The following is a 26,104-nucleotide window of genomic DNA, read 5'->3' on the forward strand; positions in this document are numbered from 1 at the left end:
GATGAAGAATTACCAGTGGAGGAAGAGATAATCAAGAACATTTTGGACTGTGCAGAAATGGACAGATTTACATTGAAAATGAAAGAGAAAGAAGATTCAGAATACTTCAGAACATGGGATACATTTTATCAATGGCTAGAAAAACGAGGTAGAGAGAAAGGAATTTTACATGTATTAGTAAACTAAATATTGGAACTCAGAAAACATGTTGCTTATAAAATATTAAGGATTTGTGATTTTAAAAAAATTAATTAAAGATTGTAAAAAAAAGATGTTGAGAGTTTGGAAAAAATTCAGAGAAGAGCAACTAAGATGATCAAAGGCTTGGAGACTAAAACATAGGAAGAACTGCTGCAGGACTTGGGTTTGGCTATTCTAAAGAAAAGAAGAAACAGGGGTGACATGATAGCAGTATTCCAGTATTTGAGAGGCTGCCACAAAGAAGAGGGGGTCACGTTATTCAACAAAGCACCAGAGGGCAGGACGAGAAACAATGGTTGGAAACTGATCAAAGAGAGAAGCTTGCCCCCAGAAATAGTGGGTGTTCCATCACTGGAGATTTTTAAAAAGAGGCTAGACAATCACTTGCCTGAGATGGTATAGGTTCTCCTGCTTGACCAGGGGGCTGGACTAGAAAGCCTTCAAGGTCCCCTCCAGCTCTATTCTATTCTATTCTTATTGGGGACAGCAGCTATGTTTCCATGGAAACCAGGACTGGCATTTACCCACTCCTGGCCCTTTTTGAGAAAGGGATTGCCTCCTGACAATATATTTTCCTATGGTGTTTGCATTACTATATAACAGTCTTCTCCAGCCTGGTGTATTTTACTATTGTGTTGGACTACACTTTGCACTTCTAAGAGTGGATGAATATTATAGAAGTAGTAGCCTGCAAGTACAGGGGGGGAGGGGAGGCAGAAAGCTGAGGAAGGATGGTATATTCAAATACTCTTAGCATAGAAATTGTTAATTAAGCTGTGGAGTGGTTGCAAACCCCTCCGACACAAACACACGGTGCTCATCCCAAACCAGCTGCAGGTTTCATATTGTAGCAAGACTATTCCAGGTGAAATAATGAGATTGCCTGAGGGAAAAGCACAAAGGTCTGCTAGACCTGAAGTATAACAAGGAGGAATTTTACAAAAGGGGATAAAAAATGATTCTTCTTTCTTCTCTGAAGAAGATGGCTGTGGGTGAGTCTCAAATGCAGATGATGACTTAAGAAACTGAGGAATCCTGGCTAGCAGATGCCTGCCTTTTCCTAACTCACCAGCAGGTGTCACTCACAGTCTTCCCTTTCATGGGGCCCCATTGCTTCAGACAAATTTGGGAAGTACTGTGTTCCCTCTGGTGCAGGGCTTGTTGTCAAATGTAGTCTCCTTAAAAAATGAGCCCTGCTTTCTTAAGAGACTGGAGACTGTAGCAGACATTAATTTTAGATTATTTATATTTATTTATATTTAGGCGATACATAATATTTGCTGTGATATTTATACTATACAAGGCCAAAATCAAATTGAAATAATTGCTGGCAGGTCTGGCCTGACTCCTGGTCCCTCTTTCCCTATTTTGCCAACCATCATTAGCTAACATTTTTACCCTATATCTTACAGGAGAAAGATGCCAACAAATATTTTTTTTCCTACGGTTTGCTAAAAGCCATCTATCCAAGCCAGAATATGGCACCCAGCTGCAGGAGAACAATGCTAAACTGCTGGAAGCAGGCCATTTATTAGGGTTTTGTTTTGTTTTTTGAGGCTTTCATTCCAACTAGAAATTGCATCTGGATTGGATTCAGCCATAAGAATCACAATATCCACAATCAATACTAATCCTGCTCTGCATCCATGCACCTTTAAGAAAACTGCATAATATGCCACACCACAGAAATTGCTTAAAGAATCCAGGGTTCAGTTAAGATTGGATCTGGGAATATCCCAGGTTCACAATACCAGGTCTGATCTGGAAATCCCCCAAGTTTAATATGAGCAGAAAAAAACATTGTGATGCTATTGTGGGAGACTGCTTGGACAAGTGCCTCCAACAACAGGGCCACTGATATTCAACTCTTCTTGAAAACCCAGTAAGAAAAGAAAAAACCAGCAAGAGTTGAGCCTCTTCCCTTCCTGTCCCCTCCTTCACCACCTTTCTCACATGCAAGTTGCAACCCCAGGTTTGCCTGTCATTGAGGCAGGAGATGGCTGACCATTCACAATCTATACTAATGGCCCATAGAAGGATAAGTCATTTTGACTCCATTGTTTCCATCTATATTTTTTCCAATAACTTGAGCCAGCAAAGTAACAGAAGCATCCAAAGGCAGGGCTTCCATCCACCTAAGTCCTAAGGGCTGATGAAGAGTGAACCCTGGTTAAGTTCACCTTCTCACCCCCATCTCTTAATTCCACATTTTCCCCCACCCTTCTTGTACTCGGCCTAAACCAGCTGTCAGAAATGACCTTGCAGGCGAGCTCTTTCCAGTTGGGAACGGATTCGCCCGGAGAGAGACAGAGTAAAGCTCGCCGCTCGCCTTTCCCTCACTCCTCGCCTTGGCAGCCTCCGCAGCGAGGTCAGGAGGCTGAGCGCCGGGGCCTAAAGGCACAGGGTGCTTTTTTTTATTGGCCGGGACTCCGGTGGTGGCGAGGACTTTCCCCAAGGGCATTTTTGGTGCAGGGACGAAGCACCCAGCGCCCGTGTTTCGCAGGCCTCCCCCTTTGACCTCGTGCTTCTGTCTCCTCAGGGAATCTCCTCCACCGAGCAGAGCGGAGGTGTTCCACTGGCGCGCTGAGCGGCCTCTCCAGTCATTGCAGGGGGACGCGGTGGCGCTCCCGCAGTTAGGCAGATTAATTCACCAAAGCCCGCCGGCCAGCGCGGGATTAACTAAACTGCTCGGCGAGGCAAGAAGAAGTCAACGCCAACGCGTTCTCCCCGCGAATCGCCAGCCCTAGACTCGCTCTCTTGGAAGGGAGCCTTACGGCTTCCTTCCCAGCTGGGCAAGACGGGGGCGGGGTAATTCAAGCTGCTGCCGCCGCCGCCGCCGCCGCCGCCGCCGCTCCTCCATGGGAGGAGCCCCGTCAGAAGAATTGTGCCGCTGCCTCTTCTCAGGCCGTTGCCGGAGCAAAGGCGGCGTGTCGATGAGGGGCCGCTGAGAGCCCGAGCCTAGCGGAGCTGCAGCAGACTTTGCAGGTCATCAGTTCTGCACCAAACTCCAGGCGAGGTAAGTGGCGCGGCGGTGGCTGCCGCTGCTTATAAAGGCGTTTGGGACCTACGCTCAGGTGGGAACCGGCGGTCGAGCTGGAGTAGCCAAACCCCGCCGGCAGAGCCGTTTTTCTGGGAGAAGAACGGCTGCTTTGTAACGCGATCCGTTTGGCACGCGCGCTGCTCCGTGGCACTTAGCAGCGCTTTAGTTTCGCTCCCCGGGAAGGTTTCCCCGCTCCGTGCGATCGGCGCCGCTGTGCTGCAGGCTGCTTTCTCCTCGACGGAGTCCGAGTCACAGACTAGCCGGGTTCTGAAGGAAGCGGAAGATAAGGACACTGCAAAATGCGCGCCTCGGTCCCGTGCACCTGTGCAAGGGAGAGGGTTTACCGAGGATGCCTGACTGCCGGATCGAGCTGACCTTCCTTGAGGGGCGGAACTGTCCGGAGAAGTCCAGCTGGCCTAGCAGTGCGTTGTCAGACGGCCATTGAGCGTGAGTAAGAAAGCTAGGAGAGGATTCGGGACGAGAGGGAACAGGTACAAGGCTACGCCAAGGACGGAGACTCGGAGAAGTGACCTTTGCAATCCCGCACTGGGTTAAATCTTGGGGACAGGGCCATTCGTGCCTCAAAGGGGTATAAGATGTACCCTTTAAAAAGTTGCGGGTTTTTGCAATGCAAAGCCTCAGCGTGTATATGTTGTTTGCACGGCTCCTTAAGTCGGCAGTAGTTTCCTCCCCAGTGATTTTCTCCTTTGAGCGACTGGGGTCGGACTCGGACCGACAGCTTCGTCTGCCCCGCAGGATGCTTTAGCTTGTCCAAGGCGCTCAGAAGCACGAAGGTTCCTTTTACACCCGCTTTGTGTACAGGAACGGTCGCAGCGCAGATCCTAACTTAGAAGTTCTCTTCTCTCCCAGAAGGACGGCCAGGGAATGCGCGCGAGCTTTCGTATCTTCCATTTCAACCCTGCGCTACAAATCTTCTCCTTCACTGGTTTCATATCTGGGTCAGGGAGGGAGACTCGCTGGGGATTAAAGTGGGACTTCTTCCCCCAGCGGGTAACTCAGCGCACTGGGGCATTTGGTGGTAGTGTGGTCGGTTCGTAGCAGGAGCAAAGGATTCGGAGTGACTCTCTCCCAGCCATTGCGAGGAGGGGGAAACGGCGGGGGCGGGAAGGGGGGCTGCAGATGGACGCTAAAAAAAAAGGATGAAGGGCAGAAGAGATGGCTGCTCCTGTCACTTGGCTTTTGCAGCAGCTTCGCTTCAGAGCTGCTTTGGGCATGTTTCCCCTTCGAGTTTCTGGGTACAGATAAAGTATCTTTTGCTGAGCCGAATAACGTTAGAGTAGGACTCAGCAGGCTCAGTTAAAAAACCCCGGGTTTATTTTTCCTCTAAAGGCATCTTGATTATTTCATTTCCTTCCTCCCTTCCTTCCTTGGCTTTTTAGAAAAGAGGATTTGTAATACATGTGAATAATGAAGGAATATATTTTGCGCTTATAAGTCATGCTATTGGTTGGCAAAAGCTTCAAAAGAGCTATTAGGCAGAATGTGAGGAAGACCAGGGGTCCCCAACCCCCCCCCCTCTGTCTGTGGCCCAGTATCAGTCTGCGGCATGCCAGCAACCAGTCCGCACAAATAAGCAAAGCCCCATCCATGGGATGCAGGCAGCACCCTCCAGTCCGGGGGAAAAACCTCTCTCCACGGAACCGATCCCTGGTGCCCAAAAGGTTGGGGATCTCTGAGGAAGACTAACAATTTGCATGGGGAAATGCAAAATCCATTTGGAATTCTCAAAGTGGAACAGAATTTATTCCACTAATTTGCTTGCAGTACTCCCTTCTTCTGAAAGTGCCTTCATTAACAATACTTATTTTTCTTTTTTAGCACCTAGCCTTTCTGTTAGGCTAGGGCTTTTCAACCAGTGGTACGGGTACCACCTGTGGTACATTGGCACCTGGAAGGTGGTACGCGACCATCCTAGAAAAGTGGTGGTGGGGGAATGAGCTGAACCGGTGGCAGCACCCCATAAGCCTGAGCGAGAGATGACTGGAGCTGCAGGGCTGTCAGGGCTCAGCGGAAGCGCCAGGATCAGTGCCGCTTTCCAGCTGATCAGCGCTTCGGGGCTGTGAGTGGAAGTGCCAGGATCAGTGCCAGGTTCCAGCTGGAGCTTGGCGCTGATCCTGGTGCTTCTGCTGAGCCCTGAAGAAGCACTAATCAGCTGGAAAACAGCACTGATCCTGGCACTTCTGCTGAGCCCAGAAGAAGTGCCCATCAGCTGGAATGTTGCAGCATCTCTAAGGTCTTGTGATTTACATTCAGATGCTTGGGAACTGATTCATATTTATGATGGTCACAGTGTCCCAGGGTCGTGTGAAGTGACCAAAACCTGCTGCAACCACCCAGCAGATGGGGGGAATAAAAAACAAACACCCCCACCCCACCCCCCACTGCCTATGCTCAACAGAAACACTCACAACAATGAAAACCTCGGACAGAAGGAAGAGTGCCAGGTGGGCAGGCAGGTGTCTTCCTCAGCTGTGGCTTGGGGGGCACTTTTTTCAGTGCCATTGTAACTTCGAACAGTCACTAAGCAGACTGTTGTAAGTCGAGGTCTACCTGTACTTTATCACTTTTTCCCTTTTTGGGGGGGGTCATCAAGTTTTTGACACTTTGCTAGGCAACTGGTGGTACTTGGATGTTGCCATATCCTAAAAGTGGTACAATGGGTGAAAAGGTTGAAAAGCCTATATTTTACCCATTTTCTCTTCCCCAAAATGTAGCTCTTCGAGGCTGAAAACTAAAACTGGCTGGACATGGATTTTGAAAGATTTCTTCTAGTCATATTCCAAACTCTATTCCCTGTTCCATATCAATTTTATGACAAGTGCATTAATATTCAGTAAAATATAATATATTCAGAAACAGCATCAGTGAAGTAGCTTGTGCTAAATCTTCAGAAATTCTGCCAAAACCAGATAAAATTGTATCGCAGTGTTAATGTTTGATTGGGATACATTCCCTAGTGAAGCCATCCCTTTAAGAGTATATAATTTTAGGCTCATTTGTCTGGGAGAAAGACAATATACTAACAGAGCAAGATTTAAGTAAAAGATCCTCAAGTTCAGCTCATTTTCTGTTGACTTCGTAGTTAGATCCATGTATCTTTCTGATAGCTGCATAGAAATCTTTGCTGTTGCTTTCTTCTAGACTATTTTTTTCAATTCTGCTCTTAACCTAAGGCCTTGGAATGCCCTTACAGTCCCCAAATGTTAACCAGGGCCAGTCCTACTTAGCTTCTGAACTAGATTAGCTGCTGAGATTTGTGAAGACAGTAGAAATTAACTTTAAGGAATATATTCATCAAAGTTAACTAGCTCTTTCTTCCAAAGCAAAATAATGTACTATCTACCACCTTACTGACAGGATCCTTAAAAATATTCCATTAAAGTTTCTATTGCACAACCTTTTACTAAGCTGGCATACTAGAATACATTAAAATAAGGGGTTTTTTTTTGTTTTGCCGAAATAACAGACTGAAGAATTGTATCTGCCACAGTCAGGAAGTGGTTATTTACAATCACACTTTATGTATAGATGTATTCATATTTCATACATCTTAACCACCCATCTCCCTCAGATGGGACCATTTCCATATCTACAATTTCCATACTGTAATGGACCCAAGCAAAGAAAGATTAGACATAAGTCATAGTACCTTTCTGCATTTCTCTAGGGATCTCAGCTTTGGAAATTGTGGCCTTGGAGATAAAAATAATTTATTTCTCCTTCCTACAAAGTTTTATGAGAAATTCATGTCACCTGTCATAAATGACTTGAAAGTATCCTTGCTAGCCATTTCCTATAGCTTTTTTTTTTACTTCCTTTGTGTAATGATCATTTTGATCAAAATTATACCAATTCTTATGGTATCAGAATCCAAAGACAGGCTAAAGCAAGATTCATGTTACACACGCCTTATTTTGGAATTATTTTAATACTACATGAACAACAAACTGCTGCAAATAGTTACATTTGAAAAAGGTGGCTGCGTATTTTAACGGAGGTTTAAAAATTCTCCAGATCATTTAATTCAATGCAACATGCTACTGCAACACAGTCTATCTATACATTATGCTATATGATGTTTAATCAAGATGAATTTCTGCTTATGTTATAGTAAAAATGCCACGATTGTGTCCAGTTATCTCCTTAATTGCCATGAAATGGAATTTAAAAAATAAAAGTTATTTGGGATAAAGCTGAGGTAAGGGAATGCTGAAGTGAATATTTTAGAGATGTATATGGGAATTAACATTGAAGAGCGCTCTCTTTAATCATGAAAATGAAAGTTTGGCATGTCAGGGAAAACACAAAAAAACAATAGTGATGAGTTAGAACCTAATTTTAAGGGGTGCTGAAAGAATGTGGACCAAACACAAGAATGTGTGACCAGGATAAAAGAAGAACATTGAGCATTAAGGTGGTTTTGGTCGCATAGAAAAAATGAATGAGGGTCACATTGCAAAACAAATATTTGAAGGAAAAATGAACTAGTTAAGAGGAAGGGAAGACCAAGAAAGTCCTTGTTGGATGAAGAGATCCTTAAAAAGGGAAGGACAAGGATTTTAAAGAATAAAAGGCAGTGTTTAAATCGTATGTGGTTGTGATAAAAAAAAATTAGAGAAATAAAGTGAGGTATTATATCCATGCCTTTTATTTCTTCTACTTGCTGATTCTTACTTCTTTTCTGTGCTTTGCATGGTTGCTTAACCCAAAGGGAATGATATGGTGGTTATTTATGTACATATGTTTGTAGGATCTCACTGTTCTGGGACATTAATTGAGAAAATTTCATTTAGCTTTAGGCTCTTTCAAGAATATTCAATCTAAACTTTTTCATTAGCTTTAGTGCTGGGGAATTTGAGGGAAGATTTTGTAATGTCAGGCTCATAAATCTGCTAATAGAAGGTAACATTTTCCATGGAAGTGTATGTTTGTGAGATAAAATGTTCTACCATTGGAATTTGGATTTTCTCATACTGATGCATGATACTCATATCCTTTTAGATTTGCTGTTTTATTAAAGCAAGAAAAGCTGGGATACAAGTATAGGTAGTCCTTGACTTACGACCACAACTGAGGGCAAAATTTCCCTTCTTTTTGCCACAGCTGTTAAGACCTTCCCATTGTTCATCCTCTTTCACACAGCTGGAGTTAAAGTGGGACAAATGGGAAAATGTGTGTCTGAATGCAGTCTTCAGTCTCTCTGTTTTGCTTGAAGGAAGCCATTGCTGCACACACACCCCAGTCAAAAATGCTCATTTCTCTGGAGCCAGTGGTCACGTGACGGTCACCATCATCACACTGAGTTATCTCTTCCTGTCTGGCCCCTATTCCCTCCTTTTCTCTTCACCTGGCAATTCAGTTCAGCATCTATTTCCCATCCTATGCTGTCTCCACCATTCTGTGCCTTTCTCCTTTCTTTCCTCTCAGCTTCCCTTCACAATATCCACTTGCTCTCCCTATCACTTTGCTTGTCAGCTTGTTTTTTTAAAAAATATTACTTAAAGGCTGAAGGACCTTCTGCTTAGATTGAGTCTTGATATATTTGTTTTAATTAGAGATCTGATTACTGGGTTTTTTTTTCCCGCTCCTTTTGGATGGGCGGATACTTTTGCTGCATCCCTTTTGCTACATTTTGCTGCATCCCGTTTGTGAGTAGGGTAGGGTTGCTTTGATTTCACACATAAAATTGGGAAATAGGAGGAATAATAATTAATAAAAAGATATTTAGGAATTTTGTGTTATGAGAAAGGAGAATAAGTTCTAATAGTGTAACCTATATTATAAATTATGCACCATAACTAGGAATTCTCAAAATTGTAGTCCCAGTACAGTCAGAGGGCATCACATTCGATAAGGCTAAACTAGAGGGAACTTAGTAGAAACTGCATTTAATATGTGAATGCCCTTTTGGTGTATGATTTTCTCCCATTTTCTATAGGTTGTCCTCACAAGAACTCCATTGCTGCTATAATCTGACTGCATATGGGTAAGAGCCTATATGCAGGCTTATTCTATGACAATAAGACTGGTGAAACGTCAATATTTTTCCACTCGAACGAGTCCACAGACTGCCATCTGACAACCCTTTTTAAAGTGAACCAAACCCTAATGGGCAGAGATAGGCAAGAGGACCATCTGAGAGCCATTATGAAGCGTTTTCTAGTCATCTGAAGTATACAGTTGCCTACATTCATTCAGCTTGATGCTATCTGGGCAAATCCAGAAGAGATATTAATTTTAATCAAGCCTGTGCTTTCTATTTTGAGATAAACTAAGTGTGCCTTTGATTCAGGAAGTCTTTGTTCTTTGTGTATATTTTTTTTCCTCGTCACCCATTTCAAAATGTTATTATTTCTTTCCGGCAAATGGTGCGTGCTTTCCTCAGCTTCGTGTAGCCATTCCTGTCATCACTCTCTTGGCTACAGCAGCTCATAAAGGAAACTAATGAGAATCTGTCTACAATCACCTTTGTCTTCATTAGATTTTCATCACCCACCACTGGCTCCGTCCGTGCTTTAACGAAACTACTAGTGACAAATTGTCAGTACTCTATTAAATAACGTTGCTCCAGGATATGAAAACAGAACTTCAACAACAATCCATAGTTTCTGTTGGAAAACCAGCTAGGATATTTATATGAAGCCTTAGAACAGTAACATTGTTAAGGGAAAATAAAATGTTGCATGAGCATATGAAACTACCTTATAATGGTTCCAATCATTTTTTCATGTAGCTCTGGAATGCCTCCTCTGGCTGGCAGCTCTCCAGGGTCTGAAACCAAGAGCTAAAATGAAAGAACATAGAACATAAAGTAATAGGGTTGGAAGCAGCCTTGGGGGGTCCCTTAATGATCATTAAGAAATCTTAATGACCCTTTTGCCTTGCAACACCAGTGATTGAAATGGTGGCCTTCTGCATGCCAAAGCAGCACTTCAGCCAGTAAGCTGAAAAATCACTACATACTTAATGAATTAAGTGTAGGTGTGTAAATACAGCAGTTCTGTTAAAGTAGAAAGCAGGAAGGGACATTTTGAAATAATTGAAATTGTTTAATGGAGAGGAGGGGGAAATGAAATACAGAAATGCACTGGAAGTTTGTTTTCGTTCTAACATTTCTGTTTTTCTGTTGTTTTCATCCTGTGCTATTCCGAATACAGATTTCAAGACCTAAGATTATTCCTTGTCTTGTTTAAAATATAGATTTTTTTTTTTTTGAAATTCACAATAGCACGCAGCCAGTTAACAAATAAAAGCTCAGTAACATTGTCTGGTAAATAAGATAACTTTTCCTTGGTAATGTATACTAGGTGAGTCTGTTTATAGGAAGATACCCCATAATCTTCAGAGTACTGCTTTTATATGTACTTCTTTATCAGGACATATCCTGATAAAGGAGCTACACCAGATAGAGAAGCTATACTATGTCAGCAGAAGGTCTTTAAACATAGCTGATGTGAAAGAAGTTAGCTAGCCATCTAGCTCCTAAGACACTTGGCTCCTAAGACTTCTTGACCTGACTCTCAAAGCTAAAGGTTGCCACAGAGATTCAGGAGCCCAGGAAATGAGCCATGTATGAATGATACGGGCAACACGGCTTGAATCTTCCATGTCTTCTGATGGAAATCCCCACTGTTTACGGTGGGTGGGGAATATTTAGAACACTAACAATATGTTGCGGATGCACACGTGTGGAAATGTTCCTGTCCTAAGAATTTTTCCAAATAAGAAATCCACCATTTTTATTATGTAAGAATACCTCTGAGGTTCTAGTGGAATCCAGAGGAACTCCTGGAAATATAGATGCTCCTAAATGGCACTTTTACAACATTCAGCTTCCCTATATAATATTTTTAAAAAATAAATTTATGCAGCCTTGAGCAGAAGCTGATTCCTGGATTGAGAAAATTTCAGGTGAGTTGACAGTGGAATAATGCCATCAAAACTTCTTGACCTGAATCTCAAATGCTGCCACAGGGACTCAGGAGCCCAGGAAATAAACCATATAATATGAATGATAGGGGCAACACGGCTTGACTCTTCTATGTCTTGTCATGCAGATTGACAGGTCTTCTGATGGAAATCCCCACTATTTTCAGTTGGTGGGGAATATAGGTGCTCCCAAAAGATACTTTATGGCTTTATATAATTATGTTTGTTTATTTAAAATGTTTTTAGGGGGTGAGATTTCAGACGAATCTCATGGAATCAATTACATAAAAATATTCAGGCAATAAACATTAACTAAATCATAGGGTTAAATAAAATGGATTTTTTTCTCTCCAAACCATATTTCTTTTTCAAAAAAATGAAACATGATCTCTCTGCAGCTTTTGTTAACATCACACAAAGACAAATCTATATGGCCCAGTTAATAGGAACTTTCATTTGGACTTAGGAAATCTTAGAAATTTAGAATAGCTGGAACTGAGAGTCTCCCTTCTTTAGCTCTCAACAGGGTTGCACTTGCCCCTTTGGAAGGGGCGCACAATTTGGGGATCCCAAAGGCAATTGGATGTTTTGGGTTTTTGCCTTGAAAAACCATAGACACAATTTGGGGGTCTTCTTGGACTCATAGATCTTGCTCTAGGAGTAAGTGGCAGCTGTAGCAAGGAAGGCTTTCATACAGATCCATGTATTGTGATGGGCAAGGAAGCCTTTAAATCCTTGGACTCCTTGTATTTTAGGTGATTACAATTTACTCTGCATGGGACTACCCTTGAAGACCATCTGGAAGCTGCATCTGGCCCACACTGCAGTGGCATGGGTGGCTATAGGGGTGCCATGATATGCTGATGTAATATCTCTGCTTCATAGGCTAAAATAGTTACCAGTCGGCTCCTGATCCTGGAAATAAAGCCCTTCATGACATATGGCTTAGTTATATGAGGACTATCTATCTTCCATGATTTCTACCCATTGTGTATAATCAAGCAGTTGGTATGCTCTAGTTCCCATCTATTAAATAATGTCATCTGATGGTACCTAAGAAACATACTTTCTGTGTCAAAGTTCCTGCCCTGTAGAACAGCTTCCTTCCAGAAATATGTTTGGTTTCATCCTGAAGTTGTTTACAACAGCTTTCAGAATCTAGTTCTTTCCCTAGGCTCTGGGCTGTAGTAGGTATAGGTATACTAGGCCTCTTATGTACAGGTAGTCCTCAATTCATGACTGTAATCAAGCCTGCCCATTATGGTTGGAAGTGGTGATGGCTATTATGTGAAGCACTCCTGTGATTGCCTCACAACCCTCCCCCAGCCTGCTCTCACCAATAGATCATTAAAGAAATGTGTGAGTCAAAGCAGATCATGGAGTGCCTCAAGGCCCCAGGGAAGGCCCTGGGAAGTGCAGGCCATCCCCAGGCTGCCCCCACCCCCATGCTCCTCTTCCACCCCAATGTTCTTTTATTTGTGTTTTTTATGTATATTATTATATACTTCCCAAAGTGGCAATGGAGTTGGTCAGCTTTATACATTTAATACATGAATAAATAAACTGCCCTTTCAATACACGACTATATGATATATATAATGATTAATATGTGGAAACATATATAAATCCAAACAGCACATATTTCCTTTGTATCTATGTAGACAATCTTCTTTTTATATAACAGTCTATTTTGTGTTAATCATGAGTATTGTAATATTAAAAGTAGTAGGAGACTTAGTGACATGTTCTCGTACAATTTTGGAGATTTTGTAATATAAATGTACAAGAACATGCCACTAAGTCTCCTACTACTTTTAATATTATATTACTCATGGTTAACACACAATAGACTGTTATATAAAAAAATTGTATAAACTGAAACATAGATTTGTACTTAAAATGTCCTTTATTTGAAATTGTTCTTTTTGGAAGGGGGAAATGGGCACACTGATGGCTTAAGTCTAACCTTAAAAATGACCATAATTTTAATTCCAAAGTAGAGGAGCAAGACAGAGGATATGACTTAGAAGTGCAGACTATCAAGGTGGTGGATCCAAACCAAAACTTTATAACACCAAAATTGAACTACTTCTTGAGAGAGAAAAACCATATTGAGCCTCCTAATCAAGATTCATCTGAATGTCTTCTTGCCAATATGCTTTGATATTCAAGCAGCTGGGAACTGACAGGAGGCTCGAAGACAATGCTTGGCTCCCATCAGAAAGGGATAGGCTCAGTTGAATGCCAGGATTTGATAGAGCAAGTTGTTATTTAGAGCTGTCCACCATCCTGAAAATCCACTTGACTGATTGGCTGATCATGGCTTGGCCTATTGTCTTCCATGAGAGTTCCTATGTATGGAATCTCACATTCAAGATTGTATTATGATAGTCATTCACTGCTGTGAAGTCTCTGCTGTTCCATGATAAGCATGTGTGAAGCAGCCTGGGATCCAATTAGACTGTGGTTTGCCAGAAGTTATGAGGGAAAGACATAGAGAAAAAGAAAGTATATATATTTGTGGGTGTGTATATATATATACTATACACATACAGTACATACAAACATCACAGCATATTGAGAATCAGATATTTTTGGACATTTTTTCCCAAGATATGAGTTGGCCATTTAACATTTTGATTTAAAAACATCTTCATGGAAATTATTGGTGTTAAACACTGGGAACTGCTCAAAAGTTTATCAGCTAAACAGGATGATCTCAGGCAAAATCCAACAGTTCATTAGCTGAACGTGAAATGGAATAATGTATTGATTCTTTACCAGTAAACAAAAAATCTTCAGGAATGTAAAATAAAACAGACCTCCCCCATTGGCTTAAAATACTTAAAATGCTTTTGCAAACTTTCAGCAATCTTTGACCTCTAATCCCAGTTGCCCTATTTGAAAATCAAATCTTAATGAAATATTGCCACAAAAAATCATATATCAATGATTCATGGAAAACCAAAGACACTTTAGAATCTTATCACACATAAATCCCCAGAACAGAAATTGAGATTTTAAACATATTTTGTCTATCAGCATTTCAGGACACTACTGCTGCTTGGAAGAGCTTTATAATATAGGTTTCAAGATTTAATTAATATGATTGCTACAGTTGCCAGTATAACTCGTACCATATTAATGCAAAGGAAGGAACCCCGGTGATGATCTTTATAAATTAAAGAAACTTTGAGCATTAAAAAATTAGAAACTTAATATAAAACACACATTTTTTACTCTTCCTCAAAGATTTTCTTTATTTGCAAGCTTGTTTTTTTTAAAGATCTAGAACCCTCCCAAAGGGAATCATCCTACAGATTTTAACTATGGCATTGGATCTTTCCTTATTCCCCAATGGCTTTCACTGTTTGATTACAGTCAGCTTGAAGTGTTTAACATAAGGCTGACTGTGTGAAATGAAATCTCTGTAGCCTGAATTCTCAGCAGCAACTGATCCATAATAGTCTTGTCTACAGCAGAATTTTAAAATGCTCTCAAGATGCAGATTAATCAACCTAACTATTAACCAGTAGGGTTCCCTGTACATTCTTTTTTTCTGACACAGATTTATAATACCTGCATAGTTGATAAAAATCAATTTTCTTCCAGCTCATGTTTGGGAAAGCTGCAATCTTTGAATTGTTGACCTTCATCCATCTATTAAAGGGCCAGTAACTTGTCTGGAAACAAGGTAGCAGCCTTTTTAACTGTCGCATGTTTCTGTAAACATAGTGGATTGGATTGATTAAAGCTGCAATGCTATACATGTTTATTTCATGAAGGCCCCTTCTATTTCTGATAGATTGAAAGCTAATAATATTTTGCTTACATTGAATTCCATTGAAATTTAGTAGATGCTAAATCAATTCTATGTTAACTCATGACTAACTTAACCCATTAGTTTTAAGAGTTGGAAGTGTTACCAGTTGAGTTTGAATCAACCCAATAAATAAATCAACCCAAGAAACCTTGAACTGGAGAAGTGAGGCCCTTTTTGGCTTTATGGCAGCTTAACAATAATAGGGATGTGGTAGTGGTAGTGGTGTTGAAACAATCCTCATATCAAAGGATTGTTTCACATAAGTAGTCTTTATAGTAATGAAGATAAGCTTCTGTACAGAGCTGCTATGAAACTGTGTTAGAAGCATAACGGGATGAAGAAATAGTACTATATGACTGTCACTGTTCACCTTCACATCTTCCCATCGCCTTTATGGGATGATGCATACATTAAAGGTAAGAGCAAAAGCCTTTGTTGGCACTGCTGTATACAAAGTAGCATTAGAGGGTTATGTTTCCCAGGGGGGGGGAAAGGAATTCAAATTTACAAAGGGATGCTTTCACATAGATGTGTGACAAATTGTGGTGGAATGACATTTTTGTTGTTGTGATAATAACTATGAGAAGAAGTACGGGCCAACCAGAAAAAAGATTAGAGCCTTAAGTGACCCTATATAGAGGGCAAAGACTTCTGTGCTTTTAGACAATCCTGCATGGTGACTGTAACATAATCTCTTTGTCTTGGCTTCTGTTTATATGTTTTTGCAGGTAACTGGTGTAATTTAAAATAGTCACCATGGATCGTGACATTGCTGACCAGCATCTCAGTGGTGAGTATTACGAATTCTTAACAAACTGGCCATAAGGCACCCTTTCTGAGACCATTGTAACCTCAAATGGTCATTGACTGGATATTAAGTGGGGACTACCTGTGTGGGGAGAATACGAGGGCATATTAGATTCCATTTTTGAAAGAAATCATAAGCCTGTCATTCTTCCAGAGCTTTTGAAATGATTTTAGACATTTATTTCTTGACTCTTTTTTAGACATTTTAGACATTTATTTCACCTCCTCTTTTCCTCACCCACACACCCATAAGCATTTTGTTGGATTGCAGTCATAAGAACTTCCAGGTCTCATTTTCAGGAAGGTTGTGGGGAATGGGGAAAAAAATCAAAAACAAACAAAAAGATTTAGATCGGGATGGGCAACTATGGCCCCTTTACAACTTGTGGTCTTCAACTTCTAGAATTCCTCATCCAGACATGCTGGCTCAGGTCATAAAGGGCCATAGTTGCCCACCCCCAATTTAGATATGCAGAGGAGTTGTGTGTTATTATAGTTATGCTATTAGCCTTTACCATATCACTGATTGAGAATTTACTTGTTCAGAGATTTCATAATTAAGGGAAGAATATGAAAGCAGTATGAAACCTAAAGCATAAAGTCTTGGTCATACATTCTGTGCTGAAAAAAAAATGTTGTTCATGTGCAGGTCTAGACAAATAGGGAAACAGAACAAAAAAAAATTCAAAATCTTGTAGAAAAGAAACTAATCACTACAAGAAGACATTGGTTTATTTTAAAAATTGATACTCAGCCTGATAAAGGATTTGCAAAGATTAAAAAAGCAAATATATTTTAGAATGTGTTACAGGGGTTCTTTATAGAGATTATTAAGGCATTTACATTTTTGCTGAATACAGTATATGCCTACATAATGATGCTGTCATTCAGTTTTAAAAATAAAAACGTATTTGTGCTTTGCCATATATTCATGCTATTTTACAACAGTTTTCAAGAAAAAAACTCTCTCCTTTGGCATATCAATTTCCCTCTTTTTCCAACAGCATTAATCACATAAAAAGCATATTTTTACTGTTGACATAAAATATTTCTGCAGGATGGAAAGGCTCTGGTGGCTGCTTTCTTCTGATAAGAACTTTGTTTTCTTCCAGTCATAAGAAATCCATCTGGGTGGGAAATAGGTCTCTATATTACTGGTGCACTTGCTCTTCTGGGAATAGCTGGAGTAAACCTATGGAAGTTATGGAAATCGGGTGGCTATCCTGCACCTTCTCCATTTCCAAACTATGACTACAGATACCTAGAACAAAAGTATGGGTCCACTTATTCTCAAATCAGACAAAAGGTAAGGAGCAGTTAATTGTGACAACAGTGTGAAGAAGCCCATCAGTTGCAACATCCATTCATCCTCTTTGCATGTCATCAAACATCATTTAACATCATTTTATGAACACCCAACTCTTAATTTTGTCTTGTATATTGCAAGTTAAGATAATGATGATTATAATAACAGAACTGTATATATTTTGAAAAGACTGGGGTAGGTTTACGAAAAGAACATTGAGCAATTATTTCAGCTAGGCATAAAATATAGTAATAGCCTTTAGACTTATATACCGCTCTACAATGCTTTGCTATACTCTCTGATTGGTTTACAATGTCAACATATTGCTGCCAACAATCTGGGTCCTCATTTTACTGACCTCGGAAAGATAGAAGGCTGAGTCAACCTTTTAACCTGTCAGGATTGAACTCTTGGCTGTGGGTAGAGTCAGCCTGCAATACTGCATTCTAACCACTGCACCATCACAGCTATGGTGGTGGAAGGACACAGGGTCTTGCACTGGTGGCAAAGGCTGAAACCATCTGCCATTTTGCACGTCCTCTTCCCCATCTCTCACATGGTTCCTGAATTAATTAGTTTTTCTCCCTTCTCTCTCCCCCCTCCTTTTTTATATTGTAGCTATTACATTATGAATCCGTGGTTTTTGCCTGTGAACTGCTGTGTGCACTGGCTAGGTTGGCAATATATAAATGTAAGAAATCAATAGAAAATGTAGAGGCTTTAAAACTCAGCTGTTACCTAAAGAGACAATTACAGACAGAAAAGACTCACAAGAACTTTAGCCCTTCAGCCACAGCCCTTTTCATTTGCTGAATTGTTTAATTGCTTATAAATGCTCAGTTATCTTAAATAAAAATTTTGCGATAATACTGAATTGGTTAAAACATTCTTCTACTAAATTAAAAAGGTAAAATCTGCAATAGTGATGGTGATCCTGAGGGAAACTTAAACGTACTGAAACAATGGGTGAGATGGATTATTAAACTTTCTTTTTCCTCTTTGCTTTTCTTAAATCCACCCCCCCCAAATCATTTGCCTTTGATGGGACCACTCAAAACAAATAATTGTACCATAAAAAAAATAGGTGGCAGGAAACAATTTTTTTTTTTTTAAGGAGACGGCCTGAGCAAGGAGAGGACTTAACATTCAGCTTGGTTTTATATTTTATATCTCACTCACCATCCCCTGATATATTGAATCTTGGCAAGATTCATGTCAAGGACAAACTCAAGATTTGTTATTAATGGAACACAATAGTATGAGTAATCCAATAAAACGCAAACACCTATTCTAATGCAGAATAAAAGAATGCACGTTTGAATTGGTGAAAGACTTAAAGAAAATTCAACATTAATTCCCAAACTGACCTGTTTGATTACAGAAATGATAATATCTGTGTTTACTGCTGACTGGAAACCTCTTATGGACTTTTTGTGCAAAAAAAAAAATGAGCTTCAGATCTGAGATTTTGACAATTAGGTAGGATATATTATAGAAAGAAGAGAGACGTGATTTAACTTTAGAGAAGGAAGTACTGTAAATTTGCAATTATACTTACAACTGGTTTCTTGCTAGCAGAAGTCCCATGGTAGAAAAGATCCTGTTCTTTTGTAAATGTTAACCTGTATTCCCCCCCCCAAAAAAACCCCCCAAATATGTAAAAAAAAATTCTCCAAACTTTTTACATAAAAAATAAAAATAAATTAAAGTAATTCAATATGATCTTAAATAGAGGCCACAATTTAAATCTCCCTGGTGATGATCAACCGAGAGTAGACAAATAGATTTGATAAATTCTAACTGTTTTTTTCTGGCTATTCAACAACCTCCTTTCCAAATCTCTAAAACCAACGCTACAGAATGTAGGCTTGAATTCAGTGAAACAATGACCATGGTCAGATTTGTCTTGGATGTTTTCTTATAAATGTCTCACAAATAATACAGCTATGTTACTCCATGAAACACCCCCCCATGCCCCAAAATTCATAGCTGAATATTTTTGTTTTTACTAGAGTGAACCAAAATGCCTTAAACAATTGGAGAAGCGTTGGAATTTTCATTCAGGCAGGATATTAGAAAAACAAGGGATGGAGAAGAAGTCAGAAAGTCCCAAATTTCAGCAAAGAAGTCAACAATTCAGAGTCCATCTTAAAATGCAACTTGTTCTGGGAAGGAATCTTTTTGTAAAATCAAGTCAAAGAACTAAGATCTGAAAGACTCTCTAAATGTTAATATTAAATATTCCTGTTTGCTTGAGTGAGAATATTTTGGCCTATATTTTCTTTGGGAGTACATAAATAAAATAGCTTAGACAGTCCTCTGGAAATTGGTTTGTGGGAATGTTATAAGATAACACATTTCCTTCCAAAATACAGTTTTGCCTTTTTTTTTCTCCTTAGTTGTTTGGCTGATGAATGGGTATAACAAACGTTTTTATTTTGATATCCAAAGCCTAGGCAAGCAGAGAGGTAGGAACATGGCAAAGCAGGAAGCAGAGGTTAGATGCAGTTTTGAAGCCTTTAGTAAAGTTGTTAACATTGGCAAACAAATGAAAACCTGAGGCTCTGTATGTTGGATTATTGATCTTCAGTCAGAATTAATATAGGGCCTCACAGATGAGAGTTTAAAAAGGTGAAGCCATAATTCTAATTTTACCTTATGTAGCAGAGTCTATATGTGTGCAGATGTCTGAAGGCAAGAGAGGAGTTTTTATTTCAGAATCTGATTTTTTGCATCGTGCAAAAGTTGCTGGGGGAATTGCTGATATTAGTGATTTTTTAATTAAATTAACAAGCACTAGAAACAGTTGTAGTCTAGTAGGGAATGTGAGTTTGGCATATGGAATATCTCCATTTTAGTTCTTGTCAGGATAGAGCTGGGAAGATCCTAACCTAAATCTCCGATGAGCTGCTGCTATTTAATGTAGACAGAACTAAGCTATTTGCACTAATCTGACTCTCAGTAAGGCATTATCTACAGACTACAAGTTTCAGACACAGTTTAAACAATGAGTTTCTCTTCTAGGTACATTTTCTGGAGACTCTCACTTGTGTTCCCCTCTGGAACTTAAATTTTTTTTTCAAAAGAGTGTATAGATCTCTACATAAATATTGATAGGATTAAATGTAGTCCATAAAGGTAATGTGCACGAAAAAGAAATGGAAGCAATAAAACTGGCAACAGAAAAGAAATATGTCTATGGAGATTCTCAGTCAACCAGGTCACAGTTGTCCCAAAGGTGGTTTTTCAAGAGGCAACTGGACTTGCTTGTTTTTCTTTGAAGACGTTTAAGTTCTCATCCAAGAAGCTTCTTTGCACCTTTGAGAAAACAAATGTGTGTGGCCTGAAAATTCAGACAAAAAATGCAGGCAACAATAGAGAAAATGCAACTGTCATACCTGCAAAGACTAATATTAGTATATATTCATTATTTAAGACACCATCTTGGTCTTTGTTCTTTTCTGAATTCAGAGCTCCTGTGAAGCTAACTTTACCATACTTTTATACCTACCCCAAAAAGAAAAGCCCAACTTGTTTATACAGTTTTAAAAATAAATTAGACTTAAGAGAACCACCACCAGTCATCTGACCCTTCCACAGGACCAGAATTATTAATGAAATGGGCAGCACTCCCAGTATCAACAATGTAGATAATCTCTTACCATTGCTGTTTGTGATGATATTGTAGTAATGCTAGTAGCACTTCCTAAAAAATCAGTCATAATGCTTGAAGTGGCAAACAATTATGCAATGAACACCTGGAAGACCCAACTTTTAATTCAGCTGTAATTTTCTTTAAAAATATCTCATTTTAACTAAGGGAATGTTCTGGATGGGGATGTCAGTTTTTCACAGTGTGAAAACTTATTTTCACGATACATGGAATATTTTTTTCCATTTTGTTCTTAACATTTTCTTTCTGCCAGCCTATTTTTATAAATAATTAAAATCGTATGTTCTACATTCAGCACTCTGAAGTGCAAGTTAACCCTGATCTCTGACTAGCTGCCTGTTTTTTCTTATTGTTTGCAGAGGGCAACAAGCAACTTTCGAAAGCCAGGAGAAAGAATATCTCCTGTCTGCAAGCAAAGCTTGAAAATGGATGATGCCTTTGAAAATATTAACGAGTTAGGCACCTTGGAGCTGATGAACAAAGACCTCGAGCTGACTCCTTACGGGCCATTGAAAAAATCAATCTCCACTGACTCTCTAACTTCTGTCTCCTCCATTGGAAATAACTTTGGCCAGGAATTCACGGTGGGACAAATCGAAGTTAACATGGAATACAATGTGAATTCGAATACCCTGCATATCACCTTGCTGCAGGGAAAAGATCTGATGGAGAAGGAAGATGTTAATTTTGAATCCTGTTTTGTGCGCATCAGTTTACTTCCAGATGAGCAGATTGTTGGCATTTCTAGGGTAAGTTTCTCCACCCACTCATACTTGGTGGCTAACAGTTCCTCAGACTGCATTACGCAAGGCTTTTTTCAGTCATGCGTACAAGTGCTTAATCTTGAAGATGCTGTATGATATAAGTATATTTAGCTGGATAAATAATTTCATCTTAAGATAGATTTTTGCCCCAAGTTACATTTAATTCCAGAATCTGGGCAGATCCTCAGTGTTGAATTGATCTGACTTTCTTTAAAGCAGATAATTTCTCTTTATTATTTGTCTGTTGAACACAACTCCTGCAGTTTACATTGCCACTGCCTTCTTATATGTTCATTGTAATCGCTGTTCCTGGTGGTTTCCCATCCAACTACAAATTCAGCAAACTCCTTGTTGGAGTTCCAAATTATTATTATAATTAGTCCTGACCCTGCTTAGTTTCCAGCCCCAAACAAAGTTAGCTGCATACTGCACCTACTGAAACATTTCAGGAAGTATATCATATCACTTTTCCGCACTTATTGCGTCCGCAGAATCTCGCCCGGCCGCCTTGTTTAGGGTGACCCGCTCCCTTCTTAAAGGGAGGAGGCGGAGGAACCCTTGCAGGGGAGAGCTGAAGAGTTTGTTCAGTTTCTTTCGGACAAAATCGCTCAGATTCAGAGGGACCTGGACTCTGACTGGGCAGTGCCAGCCGAGTTGCCAGGGGCTGGTCTTAGTCATATTATCTGGAGCGAGTTTGAGCCTGTGACCCCTGATGAAGTGGACAAGGCTGTGAGGGCAATGAATGCCGCCACCTGTTTATTGGACCCGTGCCCCTCCTGGCTGGTTTCTGCCAGTAGGGAGGTGACATGAGGCTGGCTCCAGGCGATAATCAATGCTTCCTTGATGGAGGGGTCTTTCCCGCAACCTTTAAAGGAAGCGGTGGTGAGGCCCCTCCTCAAGAAGCCTTCCCTGGACCCAGCTGTTTTGAAGAACTTTCGTCCCGTCTCCAACCTCCCCTTTGTGGGGAAGGTTGTAGAGAAGGTGGTGGCATCTCAACTCTTGCGATCCTTGGATGAAACCAATTATCTGGACCCTTTTCAATCTGGTTTCAGGCCCGGCTACAGCACTGAGACTGCTTTGGTTGCACTGACCGATGACCTCTGGCGAGCCCGGGATAGGGGTGGACAGAGATCGACCCCTAGGCGCCTCGATCATGGTGTGCCTCAGGGCTCGGTCCTGTCCCCCCTCCTTTTTAACATCTACATGAAACCGCTGGGTGAGATCATTTGGCAACACGGGGTGAGGTATCATCAGTACGCGGATGATACCCAATTATATATCTCCACCCCGTGTCCTTTCAGTGAAGCAGTCGACGTGATGTGCCGGTGCCTGGAAGATGTGAGGGTCTGGATGGGGGTGAACAGGCTTAGACTCAACCCTGACAACTGGATGGTCCATCTTTAGTCCTGGGGGGGGGCAAATTTACCTCCCTCAGTGCAGGCCAGCAACTTGGGTGTCCTCCTGGACTCACAGTTAAATCTGGAACAACATCTATCGGCTGTGGCCAGGGGGACCTTTGCACAGGTTCGCCTAGTGCACCAGTTGCGGCCTTATTTGGACCGGGAGGCTTTACTCACAGTCACTCATGCCCTTGTCACTTCAAGACTGGATTACTGTAACGCGCTCTACATGGGGCTACCCTTGAAGAGCGTTCGGAGGCTGCAGTTGGTTCAGAACGCAGCCGCGAGAGCGATTGTGGGCGCGCCAAGGTACGCCCACGTGTCACCTATCCTCCGCGAGCTGCACTGGCTTCTTGTGGGTCTCTGGACGCAATTCAAGGTGTTGGTTATCACCTTTAAAGCCCTTCATGGCATAGGGCCAGGTTACTTACAGGACCGCATTCTGCCGCACAGCTCCCAGAGACCGGTGAGGTCCCATAGATTGGGCCTCTTTCAGGTCCCGTCAGCCAGACAATGTCGGCTGGCGGGCCCTCGGGGAAGGGCCTTTTCTGTGGTGGCTCCGACCTGGTGGAATCAACTTCACCCCGAGGTTCGAACTACTCCCACCCTGCCGGCCTTTAAGAAGGCCGTTAAAACCCTCCTGTTCCGGCAGGCCTGGGGCTGATGTCCCCGGGGGGGCGGGATATGATCGGACTCGCGGTATGACTGCTTTATTTTATTGTTTTATCATTGTTTTAACTTTGTACGCCGCCCTGAGTCCTTTGGGATTGGGCGGCATATAAACACTGAAAATAAATAAATAAATAAATAAAGCATTAAATCCTTTATGTAGCTTAATGATAATTTGTTTAACAACCATTCAAAGTTATAACTTGGAACTAATGGTACTTATGGCTGGTCCTTGAAGTTATGGTTTTCAGTGCCCCCATGATCACATGACCAAAATTCAGGCACTTGACAGCGCTCCCTGCATTTATAGTTATAATTTTTAAAAATCCCCCTCATCTCTGCTGTTTTGGCTGCCCTGCACTCTGCCACACCTGTTGCCCTGTATTCTACCACCTCAGGAAACAAACACGCTATATGTTAAAAAAGAGAAAGTTGAGGGGAGATAGGCAGGTGAGGAAGTGAGCATGGCAGGGAAGAATTTAGTAAGCAAGAATAACAGAACAACAGAGTTGGAAGGGACCTTGGAGGTCTTCTAGTCCAACCTCCTGCTCAGGCAGGAAACCCTCTACCAGGGGTTCTCAACCTTGGCAACTTTAAGACCTGTGGACTTCAACTCCCAGAATTCCTCAGCCAGCAAAGAGTTGAAGTCCACAAGTCTTAAAGTTGCCAAGGTTGAGAACCCCTGCCCTATACCATTTCAGACAAATGGTTTTCCAATCCCTTCTTAAAAACATCCAGTGTTGGAGCATTCACAACTTCTGGAGGCAAGTTGTTCAAGTGTGAGGTCTCATTCTCACCTAGCAATGATATGTCCTAAGATAACTACCACAGCCAGGACTACTGAAAGTGCCATTAGTAAATGTTGCAGCCATGTGATATTTTGCCTAATGACTGCATTGCTTAGTGATGGAAATTCCGATCCCAATTAGGATTGTTAAAGGACGACCACCTTTAATCCCAAATTTGGTCTCCTGTTTTAATAGCATCAGAATGTCTTCACTGTTGGCAGTAAATCTTATCTGTTTACTAATCTGAAAAAGAATCAAATGTGTTGTAGCTAAAGGCTCAGATGTGAATGATTGCGTAGCCTTTTCTCAATCTGACTCCCCCCAACTGCATTGGGATTACAACATAATGAAAGTTAAGCTACTTGGGAATTCCAGGAGTTGCCAGAGCACTTTTGGAGAGGACCAAGTCCTTTTTTGCTGTTTTTCCACCTATGGTGAAATGCATAAATGATTTCTAAAGGAGTCACTCCATGTTACACATGGTCAGTGCAAGTTCAAATGGCTCAGGCTTGATTTTGATTAATTTGATGTTACTTTATTCAATAAACTTTTGTTTGTTTTTTTAATTGCAAATGCTTTGCATATTTTTTTAAATAATATATAATTACAACTGGTATAATGAGCTATGATTATTTTGCTATCCCATATTAAAGTTAGTTTTTAATATTAGCTGCCCGTAACTACTTCAAAGCTTACATGTTGTTTATCTAGGGTGGCGTATAGAATCATAGACTATAAATCAGAATGCATTGAAACAGATAGGAAAATGAGGATTATATATGTTCACTGAGGAGTTTCATCCCTAAACAAAACAGATAATGTTAAGCAAATATGTTCATGGTTTTCTCACACTTGGCTGATGCAGTTTCATTGAATTCTCAGTTTTTGTTTGGAAAGATCAAGATTTTCCCATGAATTAATTTTCCCAAAATTATTGAAGGAACTAAAAGTTACAGCCCCTTCATAGACACACACACACACACACACAGAGAGAGAGAGAGAGAGAGAGAGAGAGAGAGAGAGAGAGAACCAATAATTTATTTTTTTTCATGTATTGCCATAGTTCAAGAGATTATAAAAGCCATATTAACATGCTACATTTGCTAACTAGGCTTGTACCGCTAGTTGTAGAGTGTCTCAGAGTCATCAAATGATACAGCAGATAAAATGATCTGAAGTTCAGCTGGCCAATTTTTCCTTTACCCAGTTCCTTGGCAGAATCCATCCTCTTGGATATTGATCCAACCTGTTGGTTTCAGTGACATTCAGATGTTAGAGAGATACATTACATTCAAACAATCCTTGAAACCAGAGGCAAAGAGGAATAATTTGGGGATGTCTGATATAAAATGGAATCAATCCACTTTGATCTTCATTTGGATCCAGATCGGGGTTGTCAAACTGCTGGTCCATGGGCCGATTTCATCACCTCGAAGCCGTGCCCACCCCTTTGCCAGCAGTGCAAAAAGAGTCACGATACATTGCGATACATCACGTGACGTGCCGAGTTTGACACCCATGATCTAGATCTCCACAAAGTTCTGGTCCCATTTAGGGCTCCACTGCTTTAGGGCACAAGAATGGGGCTATGAACAAAAAATGCTTTTCTCGGACATGAAGGAATACAGTAAATGGGAAATGTCTTCTCCAGGTGGCTTGTATTCATCTGCAAAAGTTAATGCA

The 26,104-nt window shown here is 40.8% G+C and overlaps 1 protein-coding gene across 3 annotated transcripts in view; it reads left to right on the plus strand.

Annotated features, from left to right (window-relative positions):
- The first annotated feature begins 2,557 nt into the window (after positions 1-2,557).
- SYT12 (synaptotagmin 12) overlaps positions 2,558-26,104 on the plus strand; it is a 43,873-nt gene continuing 20,326 nt past the window's right edge. The window contains exons 1-5 of one of the 3 annotated variants that reach the window (XM_039353254.1): positions 2,558-3,217; positions 14,804-14,885; positions 15,743-15,804; positions 16,934-17,127; positions 21,160-21,549. In XM_039353254.1, the coding sequence (XP_039209188.1) occupies positions 15,771-15,804; positions 16,934-17,127; positions 21,160-21,549 (618 nt within the window). In that variant the 5' untranslated portion in view covers positions 2,558-3,217; positions 14,804-14,885; positions 15,743-15,770. Of the gene's footprint in view, positions 3,218-3,250; positions 3,689-14,803; positions 14,886-15,742; positions 15,805-16,933; positions 17,128-21,159; positions 21,550-26,104 lie in introns of those variants that run through there. The other 2 variants (XM_039353253.1, XM_039353255.1) reach the window with 2 other exon arrangements.

This window comes from Crotalus tigris, unplaced genomic scaffold (assembly GCF_016545835.1).
Source record: "Crotalus tigris isolate CLP2741 ecotype Arizona unplaced genomic scaffold, ASM1654583v1 scf7180000018504.2861643, whole genome shotgun sequence".
Classification (NCBI taxonomy): Eukaryota; Metazoa; Chordata; class Lepidosauria; order Squamata; family Viperidae; genus Crotalus; species Crotalus tigris.